This window comes from Haliaeetus leucocephalus, unplaced genomic scaffold (genome assembly GCF_000737465.1).
Source record: "Haliaeetus leucocephalus isolate CR32 unplaced genomic scaffold, Haliaeetus_leucocephalus-4.0 Scaffold210, whole genome shotgun sequence".
In the NCBI taxonomy this organism is placed as follows: Eukaryota; Metazoa; Chordata; class Aves; order Accipitriformes; family Accipitridae; genus Haliaeetus; species Haliaeetus leucocephalus.
The window spans coordinates 487,010-499,422 of NW_010972646.1; the positions used below are offsets into that span (position 1 = coordinate 487,010).

The 12,413-nt window shown below is 45.1% G+C and overlaps 1 protein-coding gene across 1 annotated transcript in view; it reads right to left on the reverse strand.

Annotated features, from left to right (window-relative positions):
• Positions 1-6,316: 6,316 nt before the first annotated feature.
• Positions 6,317-12,413, reverse strand: part of ZCCHC7 (zinc finger, CCHC domain containing 7) — a 120,609-nt gene continuing 114,512 nt past the window's right edge. The window contains exons 9-10 of the mRNA XM_010566427.1: positions 7,468-7,585; positions 6,317-7,000 (exon numbers count right to left, since the gene is read on the reverse strand). Coding sequence (XP_010564729.1) covers positions 6,552-7,000; positions 7,468-7,585 — 567 coding nt within the window. The 3' untranslated portion in view covers positions 6,317-6,551. The remainder of the gene's footprint in view (positions 7,001-7,467; positions 7,586-12,413) is intronic.

Sequence of the window (12,413 nt, forward strand, 5' to 3'; positions counted from 1 at the left end):
CAGCGTTGTCTGATGGGGAAAGCCCCGAATTTTGGTCCTGCCATCAGCAGGATGCTGCTGATGCCTGGTGCTTCCCTGATGATCCGGCTGGAGACCTGCACGGCGTGGACGACGTGGGAGCAGATCGCCTTTCTGTCGTGGGTTTCGGACCTCTCCTTTGGGGCTGTGTGCGAGGGTTCCAGGCTGGGATGCAGCCGCAGTGCCCCAGGCATCACCGGCTGCATGGGGGTGCGCAAGGCAGGTCTTGGCATCCGAAACACTGGTCACTGCTCCCAGTGGTGCGGTACAGTGTAGCCATGTAGCTCAGACACGCTTGGTTAAATGGCTTTCCCAGCAGATTATACAATAGCTCGTATCTTGAGAGAAATATATACATATATATAGATAGATAGATAGATAGATATTTTTAGGCAGAGTTCAGAGAAAAGAAACCTTCAAGGAGGAGCCAGCCCTCTGTTCCACTATGTTATAAAGGCATGTTTGACTCCTTTCCAGTACACACTGGTATGCTGCGGAGATGTACACCTCAAATCACAGTATTCCTTCCTTCCTCAACCTTGCTATGTAGTGGCTGCAACAAATGATAGACCAAATACTCTCTTCTCCCCTCTTCACTCCTGGGACAACTGCCCCCATTATCAAACAAGACTCTGACCTTTTGATCCATCCATCTTGTCTCCTCCACAGAGTCTGGGCTGAGCTATGGCCCTTTATTTATTCACACAATGTAGTTTTCCTCATGCTGCTTCACCAGTGCACATCAACTGTGACCTCGAGACACTATCCTCTCCTGGGATAAGCATGTTTTTCAGTCCTGGGCACCTCTGGAGTAAAGACTGACAGTTCTTTAAAGGAGGGGGAAAAAAGCAGGTGGGAGGAATGACAGGCTGAAGTACATTTTGGTTTAATAGGATAAAATGGAGCTTGATGAAAGTAAATCAGTCTGCACGTGATCCAGTCCAGAACAGGCTTTTAACGCAGTGCTTTCCTTTAACTGGTACCTAATGTGGTGATATTTTTGCTGGTGGAAAATGCATCACCCCCCCCCCCCCCTTTTGCCATTTTCCTTATCCTGTCCTTCTCATCTAATGCAAAACCATCTTCAACCACATTATTTTTGCACCAAGCTCTGTAAAATTCGTATGCTGCTAGACAGAAGCCTTACTGGTACTGCTGGGAGGCACTGATTACGAGTGACAGCCTGCTGGTGCTGGACACAACCCATCTTGTTTCAAGTGGCCCAAGAAAGAGACCCAGGAGTGGAGCCCACCGCATGGGCACACGGACCAGACCCTTGGGTTGTGCTTTGCCAGCCGGTAAGCAGAGATGATTTCCTGACTGGTCCATGTAAAGTTTAATGATCTGGGGGGAGAAGGGTCACTGACTGGGTGCACACGATGGGACTGCACCTCCAGGGCTGGGCACACGTCTGCAAATGAGGGTCCTGCTACAGCCTCGCTGGCTGGCAAGAGACAAGTCCTTGTTGTCTCACCGTACCTTGTCACTCCGATGTGCAAGAAGGCTCCAGCACCCGGTCTGAGGGAAGGTTTTGGAGTTGGAGTGGGGTACGCTGGTTTGTGAGATGCGGGGCGCTGAGTTTCAGGCACCAAGAGCACTACCTTGTGCTGGGGAGCGATTGCTGCAGAGAGGGCAGTCCCATGCAGCCAGTGGGACGTTAAGTCTTGGTTCTGCTCTCCATTCCAGCAGTGCATGGCTATGGGCATGCCTGACCTCACTCGGGGCACTGCTGCTTATGTGGAAGGGGAGGCAGGCCCAGGATGCTGAGACACCGCTGAAGAAAGGGACATCAGCAATCCATCCACTCCTCGGCTTGCTCAACCACCTCGTCATCTCCAGCAGATGTTTGTTTGACTCTTCCCTGAAACCCGCCAGCAAGACTGCACGCCCTCCTCAGACAACCTGCTGCAGTCCCCTGTCATCTTTACCATTTTAAGGTCATTTTTCTTCGTTTCTCAGCTACACCTTTCTTTCTGTTCTTTAAGCGTGTGCTTTGTTGTTCTGCTCACCCTCCATATTAAGAACAGCCATTTTCCTTTGCACCTTATTTACCCCGCTGCTTTTCTCTAGAAAAAAACAGCCTTTACTTGCTAGCTGCATTATCTGGACCCTCTGATTCTCCTCCAGATTCTCTGGTGAGCCCTGTACAACGGATTCACTCTGTCTTGCTGTTCAAAGCCTGACATAAATCAGTATTTGAGCTGGCGTCTGTCCTGGTTTCAGCAGGGATAGAGTTAATTTTCTTTCTGGTAGCTGGTATAGTTCTGTGTTTTGGATTTAGGATGAGAAGAATGTTGATAACACACTGATGTTTTCAGTTGTTGCTAAGTAGTGTTTAGACTAAGTCAAGGATTTTTCAGCTTCTCATGCCCAGCCAGCAAGAAGGCTGGAGGGGCGACAGCTGACCCAAATTGGCCAAAGGGATATTCCATACCGTGTGACGTCCTGCCCAGTATATAAACTGGGGGGAGTTGGCCTGGGGGGCAGATTGCTGCTCAGGAACTGACTGGGCATTGGTTGGCGAGTGGTGAGCAACTGCATTGTGCATCACTTGTTTTGTATATTCCAATCCTTTTATTAGTATTGTCATTTTGTTATTTTTATTATCATTATTAGTTTCTTCCTTTCTGTTCTATTAAACTGTTCTTATCTCAACCCACAAGTTTTACCTTTTTCCTTCCTACTGGGGAGGGGGGGAAGTGAATGAGTGGCTGCTTGGTACTTAGTTGCTGGCTGGGGTTAAACCACGACAGTGTCTTAACCTGCCATGACCTCAGTGGACTTGTGGTTAATGCTCCAGTTTGTGTACGTTGCTGCAGTACCTTGGTTTTTTTAACCACAGCTTTGCTGCCTCATGTTCAGCTTGGGAGCTGCACTTCCAACACTGCTCCCCGGTCAGTCAGATCCTGGTCTTCCCTGCAAGGTTGCCAGAGGAAGCTCCTTCCTCCAGCTTCCAGCTGCTTCCAAGTGTTGCCGTTTTATCTTTTTCTCTTCCCGTGGTCCCAAATACCCCGCTCTCTCTATGCTTTTACTCACTGTCTTGCAACCACAAGGAACAGACATCTATCGGAACAAAAGCCATGTTAGGTATCTGGAGGACTGGGCCGCTGCAGTACTCAGAGGGAAAGCCAGAGACTTTTCCACCACAAACCTATCGTCTGGTGCTTGCAACAGAAACTGCTGGTGGCAGGCAGAAGCCACAATCTACAGCCAGCCTTCTGTGGGTTTAACCCAAGCACTTGTGTAAGCTACTTTTGGTAACTAAACTTACCACCATTAGCTTCCCAAGACAAGGCAGGCTTTTGCTCACCAGCACATAACTGGTTTTGAAAAATCCCACAGAAGAGTCCAAGGTGAAATATTGTTGGCTGAAGCCACTGAAGCATCAGAGAGACAACTCGGGACTCCTGGGTGGCTTAACTCCTGCCACGGTGGCCGGCACCTTATCTTTAGATCTAAAGTAGTGAGGAAAAACTCTGACTCCCTCCACATCTGACCATCGTTTGACATTGTACATGGGCAACATAAAGGCACCTGCACCTCTTACGCACAGGGGCTACGCTGCTGCCCCTGAGCTGGTCTATCAGTCTTCCTAGAGCAGCCTCACTAGCACGGCAGTGCTAACACTGTTAGACATTCTTGTGTGGAATGATTTCAGCATGTGTCATTTTTCCACTACCAATGTGGCCTCTCACATTGGCTAGGCTGCTAAATAATGTATCATCACATAAAGCCATTGCATAATGCCTGGAGGAGGATTAAATTGCACTTTCTATCTTCTTGCGGGTTCCTTTGAAAATGAGGAAGAGAACGGTGGAACAAGAGGTCTCCGTGGGGAACCTCTCCAGAGCATGCTACCCCGGTGGCCATCAGAATAATGTTCTTTTGGCCTTCACATCTAAGAGTAACTGTCTTATTTCTTTTATGGCACACCACACTGCACCCATAAAACACCTCACAAGCAGACTGATGGCTCAGAGTGATCTCTCATTAGATGCTATTGCAGTTCAGTTCTCTCCCTGGCCTCTTGCACATTGTTGAAAACACAGCTGCTTCAGTTTTGGAGAAGTGAAGCACAAAACTACCTGCCCTTGATGTTCTTCAGTAAATGAGAGGCACAGAAGATCTGAAAACTCTCCAGAGTGGGGACGAGACCTTACCACACTATTGTATAGGGAAGGGAATGGTGAAGCCACGATCTCACCAAGTCATTTTTACCTTAAAAAACCCCCTAAAACTTGCTGAATATTAACTTGAAAAGCAGTGGAGTAAACAGGGAGGCAAGATTCCCTAAAATCTGCCTAACCAAAGATTAGGGGTGTTGTCCATTCCTTATTTTTGTACTTCTGTGATTTCTAGTTATCCCTGGAGGTAGAGCAGCCACTAGGATGCAGTCCTCTGGGAGCAGTCACAGTCACCCTTTACGAGGGCAGAGATTTTCCACCCCTACGTGCTGTCTGTGTACAGTAGGTACGGGCTTATTACTTACCCCCGGACAGTGGTAACTCCTGACGTCTGAGCCATCCATCTCTTTCAGATGGAGAATCTGGCCCTTTGGGAATCCCCTTCATCGTAACCCTTCTGTCCAAGGAAGTTTTAGAGCAAGAACGCAGTCTCCTGAGCTCTTTAAAGAAAGGTCCAGCTCCTGGAGAAGAGATTTACTTACCTCGTGACAACTTAGCTGGCCAGAGGACCAAACCAATGCATCAGAAAAGTTGGAGTTGATCTCAATACTTGAATCTAAACCAGCCCTCCTTCCCTATTCTACCAGTCTTCATACTGGTTCAGCTAAAGGCTGCTGGAGACTTTTGTTCAAATAGAAACAGGTACTGATAAACAAAAAGGGATGTAAAACACAGCATATGGGAAAGACAAGTTTCAATTTTTGGGGCAAGGCTTTTCAGGAACGGAATTAATTAAAAATTAATTTTTTATTAGGGGTATAAGTGACTTACTTTCTCAGTATCATCAGGAACTTCTCAATCAAGTAATCAATGAAGTTAAGCAAAAATAAATTTCCGTTGCCAACAAGGACACACTTAAGCAAAACTGGGCATTAGGTTCCCAATTATTACATAGGCGCAGCTCTATTCCAAAGACCTCTGAGATTAGGTGATACAGTCACTAAAATACCAGTGTTATCACTGACGACGTTGCCAAACAAAAAGCTGATGAATTTAGGGAGTACCAGCATGGAATACTACTGACAGAAAGACAGTCCTGAATTTTTACTAGTGTACCCATTTCCCCTTCTCAGAAACCTTTGCATTAGCACAGGTTACAATGGCTTTCTAATTTTAAAATACAACCGTAGCCAAAGGCCTGTTTCTTAGTAAGAATTAAGAGAGGGCATGCACCTTTTTGAAATTGTGCTGTTAGTTACTATCAATTGCTTAGCAAAAGGAGTGGTATAGTATAGGGTAGGTCATGAATCAGTAGAGTATAGGTAATTTCCCTTTCAAAACCAGAAAATGTCTTGCCAGAGGTGATGTAGTTTCAGCTCAGAAAAGCAAAGGTGATACTGTTTTTAATTATGCTTGGTAAGGCAAGAAAATGTAGAACGAATGTGCATTTTGTTTATATCCCTCATGTAAAGTTTTATTTGGGTTGTTCCTTTGATGAAGCATTTATTCTTACCAAGTTTTTAACAACACACCTGTTTAATTCCAGTGTACAAAAATAACTGTCTTTAAAAAAATTATTAAATTTTAGCACAGTATGTCTGGAATCAAATACATTTTTCATACTCTGCTATCTTTTCTCCAGAAACAACTTCCACATCAAGGGGAACAAGGACATATTTAATTTGAGATGTAAACTGTTCCCTTCTCACCTGCTTTCTCCTGCCCTGCTGACTAGTTGGCAAAGACAAGGAACAGGCTTGTGCAGATGGCACCAAAAGCCGTGGCGCTGAGGGTGATGGATCCACAGCACCACACAGGAGCCTGAGGTGGAAGACTGTGACATCCCAAAGTGCAAGGCAATGACTTCGCAGCACCTTCAAGGAGGGACAGGAGTGGAAAAAAGTGCCCAGCTGCACTCTGGAGAGGATTGAGTGGCTGTGAGGAATGTGCTTTACATCCATGTCCCTGGTCTCTATCCTGACTCCTCCTAACATAAGAGTCTCTCCAGTGTCAGCTCCAAAGGCATGGTGCTCCTTAGCAGCAGATCCCGCTCCGACAAGCAACACCTCACCAGTGAAGAAACAAAACCTAATAAACCCAGCATGGCCCCTTTCGCCCCCACACTCCCGCAAGTAAAGAAAGTAAATTTACAGCCTATTCTGGGACTGCTGAAAAGTACAGCCATTCCAGGCACGAGCGCTAGGTCCCGCCTGTCAAGTGGACAGTTCACGACAGACGGAGCACTCCCTTTTGGGAACAGAGATGGACGTTCAGTGTGTGACTGGTGCCTGGGCATGCCCGCCCGGGTTCAGGGACGGACTCAAATTCAGTGTGCTAAAGAGAGGGACAGAAATAAACAGAGAAAGCAGAGCTGGAGCCAGTAAATGCTGGTGCTGCCTATCTACTTCCTCACCACCAAGATTTCTGTTTGGACTTCGTCCTCCTCTGTTTTATGAGGAATAAATTCTCATTGATATCAGGACTAGCGCCTTCCTGCTTTTTCCATTTCTTCTTCCTTTTAGCACCTTCCAGAGGCTCCTGCACATAGGCAGTCTTGCTGCCTGAGAAAGCCTGGAAAATGGACTTGTGACGAATTTTGCTGCCCTTAAATGCCTGCCTTTTACACCCTCTAGGGAAGTCCTCCTCCAAATGGTGGCTGATTTCAATATCACTTCTGTGCTTGCCTTCTCTGGGTTTCTCTGCCTGGGACATCTTCACCCTTTTGTGACACTTGCCACCTTTATGTTTCCCATGTTCTTTGCAAGGCTTGCTCTTTTCCTTATAGCTGTGCTCTCCATGTTCTTCTGCCTGCCATGGTGTCTCTGACTGTTCTGGCAGAAGGCCGGCGTCCTGTAGTTCTGTAAAACAGAGCAGTTTATTTCAATACCCATGCAGAAAACCTCAAACCTAGTGCCCAAGCCATCACAGCTTTCTTTATGTAGTTATGAAGTTAATTAGAAAAAAATATCTCTCTGATAGATTTTTTTCAAGGTGTTTTTTTTTTTCTGTCAACAGACTAGAATCTTAACAAATTACAGTTTAATCCTCTTCCTGCTAGTTTACAGCATTTTTGATGTTAGTGGATTTTTCAGAATTAAAACATCTGACAACACCCACCTAGTAGCTTTGATACAATAAATTTCCATGATAGACACGGATGAATAAAGTCACAAATCTTTTACTACTATTAGACTACCTGTTCAAATCCCTATAGCTTTTCTCAACACATGAAAATAATCCCACAATATTTCTAAAAGCAGCAAGCACAGAAGAAAGTATTTCAACTAACTGAAAGGCAGAAGGGATCTCCCAAAATAAACTGTACCTGCAATCTTTCTTTTTAATCTGTTCTCTCTTCTCTTGATCTTGTATTCATCATCATAGTAGTAGATGAATGGAGAAGTAGGGAACATGCTCCCATGCATCCGCTTTTCTGAGCACTCCTGCAAAACACATTTCAAGTCACTAGATGTGGCTGAGTTGCCATTTTCCTGGAAGGGAAATGGGTCAGATTCTGCAGGTGCTGGTCTGTACCTGTGGAGGATGTGGCCAGCAATTTTTTAAACACTGATAATTTTATTACCATCCAATAATCCTTCCTGTGCACACAGAAAAACAAGCATTACATGAGCCAAGCTGCAGTCCTCTCGCAGCAAACGGAAGGAATCCCATGTCTTCCCACAATTACTTCACACCTATAGCACTGATAGAAGCAGAGGACTAGAAACAGGTGAGCACTAGCTAAATACGAGGCAAACTGCAAACAGAGCTGTTGGATCTGTGGAACAGGGCTGTCCTGCCTACGGCCAGGCAGGTCCCCCCAACACCTGCTTTTGCTGCTTCTCGCTGGCCCCTTCCGTCTCCCAGCACAACCACATGCCTGGTCTCCTCAAAAGACAAATAATTCTAACTGCAGGGGAGCTCTTTTAATCCAGGGATCTCTCCTGGATCATTTGGGGGGAAAGCGTGTGCAGAAATGGGGCAGACTGAAAGGGTGGGGTGGGCTGAGGGAAGGAGCGAGCAGTGATGAGAGGCCAGGGGCAGCATCCCCCCACACAGCCCACCTGCAGCCAGAATGGTGTGTCTGACTGTATGCAGTTTTCTCACAGAAAAAAAAACCAAAAGCAAATCCTGCAGGAGTATGCTGTGCAAGCACATCAGATTGCAGGGAAGAAGAAGAGAGCCTTGAGCAGTTGGCTGAGGTGAGGAAGGGGCTAGCTTTTGCATCACTTGCATGGCAGCCTATTTCCCAAACACTTGATTCAGGAATATGAATTTTTTGCCCGCTGTACACAAAGTTTTAGCAATGTCTTGCGAGCCGGGCTAACTGGGATGCTTCTTATGGTTCCATCTTTCTTTCAGGGTACCATGTGATATTAACTGACGCTTTCTTCTCCTTGTAAATTGCTTGTTACTTGTTGTGGTTTGCAATATCATCCTTCTACTTCTTGGATTCTACCCAAACCTAGTGAACACTAGGCCTTGCTGTTCTCGAGAAAGTGTCAGGAGCTTTCACTCACCCTGATGTCTCCACCACAAGCTAAGCAGCTTTCTTTCCTGCATTTGCTATTTCTACCACTCAGTGCCACCTCTAGCACGCCCTTTCCCTGTGTGTCCTCCTGCCTCCTCCCCCCTTTTTCAGAGACAGAGTACATCAAAGATGCATTTCAGGTGTATTTCATATTTCTCAGCTTGTATTTGGCCTTTGCTTGGCTGAAATTAAATGAAGAATCAGGTTACTCTCTGTGGTGTCCTCTAAAAGGGTATTGTTAGGTTGTGTGACAACTGGCTTGTCTCCACATGCACGGAGGAGTGCAGACGAGCAATGGCAGCTTGTGGCTGGAGCCTACTCAAGTCTGAGGGCTCATCCTTACCCCACTGCGAAATCAGGCTGAAAGGGACCTAGGAGGGGGCATGTGAGTCCATCTGTCGCTTGAGGCCGTTCTCAGTAGCTATTCATCTGAGATGTGCATATCCTGGAAGATGACTAGATTTCACACTGAATGCCTTGAACAGTCAGCTATCACCCCACAAAGAAACCTCCTCTCTCACCTTTCCCAGGTCCTCCATCTACCTCCCTCAGATTTAAGATGAGATAAAAGCATAACAGAGAAATGACACTTCAAATACCTGTGTTTCACATGACTGAAACCTAAGAGTGGCCTTTAGGTAGGGCACAAAGCTGCCTGCCTATCTGGAATAAATGAAAGAAAATATTATCCCTAAACATTGCCAAAGAGGTTACTGAAAACAACATAGATTGGCTTTACAGAGGAGTATGCAAAGACACATTCATCCTCCTGTGATACCTGTGAAATGTACTGCTTGAGATCCCGCATCAAATCTAGGGCTTGCTCTGCAGGCACGTGGTCCGTTCATTATTTTTGTTTTGTTAATGCACTGACAGAGAAGCCTTAGTGAATGAAATGCACATGCCACCCAAATCGGGGCTCCTCTTTTCCTCTTTATCTCCACTGCATTGATAAATCAGCTCAGCAATGTCCAACATGCGCTTGGTTATATCCTTCCCTCTCAAGTAAGCTGCCACTGCTGCCATACACTGTGTACTGTTAAATACTCTTGGGACAGTCTTCAGTGCTGGAGGTATCGTACAGAGAACAGAAAGCAGAGCCTGCTACCATCCACCAGAAGGAATTTTCTGTGTGATTGGCATACTGGGATGTGAATGCAAGGCACATCTGCAGATACCGTACAGTTCCTTATCCCTGCTGCCTTGAGAACTTGCTGCAGCCTGAATAACGCAGTGGGCTGTCCCTCATTAACTTACCCTCCCTCTTAACTTTCCTATGGGGATGCCCCTTAAAATGGCCACATCTTTGTTATGGACCATATGACACAATGTTTTGGATGTACGGACTGCTATGAAATGAACTACGATGTGAAGTCTACTGAAGAAAGTAAGATTTCTTGTCCTTAGTAAATCCTTGGTTTACATAAAGACATGACTGTCTTAATAAACAATACAGCAAATTCAGGAAACGTAACCACCAGGTGTTAGATCCTCTGACACTCTATGTCTTAATTATTTCCATTTCTACAAACAAGAAGAAGTGATCCACAATGACCTCCTTACTGGAACTGCAGTTAACTCTGGGATTTAGCAAGTTTTTTGCTCTTGCGTCGGTTTTTGGGAAAGGTCTTCCTAGACTTCTAGCAAAGGAAAGGAATTTGAGGTGTTCCTAAACTACATTAAATGCTAACATGAAAGGAAAGGACTGCAGTGAGAAGCACTGACTATGGTATGTCTATACAAAACTAACCCCACCCTCTTCTTCTTGGTCAGTTTGTTATTCCTCTGCTTTAACTGCTAAAAAAAGCAACAGAGCAGGGTTCTCAAGGCACAGAAATGTGAAAAATTTTAAGAGATGCTTGTCATCACAAGTAATTTTTACCTGCTTAAAAATATTTATGTTAAAAAAAAACCCCAAACAAAAAAACTTTTCCCCCCGCTTAAATTATAGGCAGATCTTTCAAGGTCTGATAGCTGCTCATTGCATGAACTCAGGCACTGATTAATGACGTCAGTTTTCTTAGCCAGTGAGAGCTACAAATCTCAGATGCACTGCCTGTCCAGCTGGGTTGCTGTAAAGATGCACATGCAGGCTCCAGTCCAATTTCCTCAGCCATTCTTGGACAGAAGGTTTAGTCATTTGAGGGCAAATACTCAGTTATCATTACATAATCCAATGTGTGTCCTGGATGTTTTTCTGTGTGCATATAGAAAGATCTGGTATCTCTGCCCTTCTGTATTGTTACTGACTTCTCCATTTCCATTCAGTCATTCCTCAGGCTATTTCTGCTCCTTGTACGCTAGTGAAAATACTACCTTATCTTCTTTAACTTTGACAGCCATAAATGTTGTCCTTGAGTTGCTTTACTCCCGTACTGATTTTATACAGTTTCTACCTTTTCTATCCAAGTAATTACTATCAGCTCCTCCCACATATTTACTCATTATTTTTACAGCAGCCTTATTTGTATCCATGTATGGCTGCCTTCCTTGAATGCCATTTTTTGACAGTTTAGTAAAATGTTCCTTATCCATTGCTAGCAATCAGTCTCACTTCTTCTTCAATCCTCTCCCTCCAGTTTTTATCGTATATGCTCATTTTAGTGTCTGTACTACTGGCAGGGGCTTTATTCTGGTTTTGTTTAGCAGGATCAGTTTCAGTGCTGCTTTTGTAGGTTTTAGCAGCCCTAGTCCCAAACAGCAGGCAGACCAAGTTAGTTCGCATGACTGTATCACTGAGGTCTTACTCTGCTGCCGCATGGGTAGCTGTGCCTTGAGCAGATGTCTTGCAGGTGAAGCCAAGGATTCTGACTCTTGTACCATAGCCAAGGCAGTGCCTGTATTCCTGCTGTGCCAGGGGTGACACTGGGCTGCTGGCACATGCTTGTCTCTTACCAAGCTTGGATGGCAACAGCTGCCTATTCCTGTCCCTTCCAACCCGGCTGTGCAGGCAGCAGCGTGTCCTGGATGTACGCAATGGCCTCAACGCACCACTCGAAGACGAAAATCTTCACTTGTCTCCAAACACAGCTCAGCATTAAAAATCTTCCATTTATCTTTCAGTTCCGCCATGAGAACATCCCAGCACACCTGCCCTACCTGCCCGACTGTTCCGCGCAGGGATTAACTATTTAACTGAAAACTGCATCAAGCTTTTAACAATAACATCTTCAGCAGTTGTAGTAGTTGACACATAGAGCACAAAGGAGAGAAGGAAGGAATTTGCTGTCTCTATGCTGTAGGAAACTATAAACTTAACCCATTCAATGCACAAGTAACATTCATTTTCCAGAATACTTGTGGCTCCTGGACTTACTCCATGAAAGAAAACAACTAACATTTGTTTGGTGTTGCTATTTGCAGGCAGAGAGCTGCTCACTTGTCATGACAGGGGTCTGAAAAAAGGTGATAAACATCAGCAAGCAATCCTAGAAGATGCAGCACACCTCCAGTTTTTACTGAAGCCACATAAGGCTCATGATGTCTTCCTTTGCCAGGCTGTGTACCTTACAGAAGGATGTCAAACTTAATTCAGATGTTGAATGACACTAAGAAATTACAAATAAGGATCATCAAAAGCAGGCAGAAATGGAAAATTCCTAAAACAGGTATCTAAATTGTTGGGCTGATTGTGGTGAAAAAACTTACATGATGTTGAACATAGCAGTAAGGCACTAATATTTCATCCCATGAGCCAGGGGAAAAAAAAGAAAGAAAAAAAATAAAGCAAGCTCTTTTCA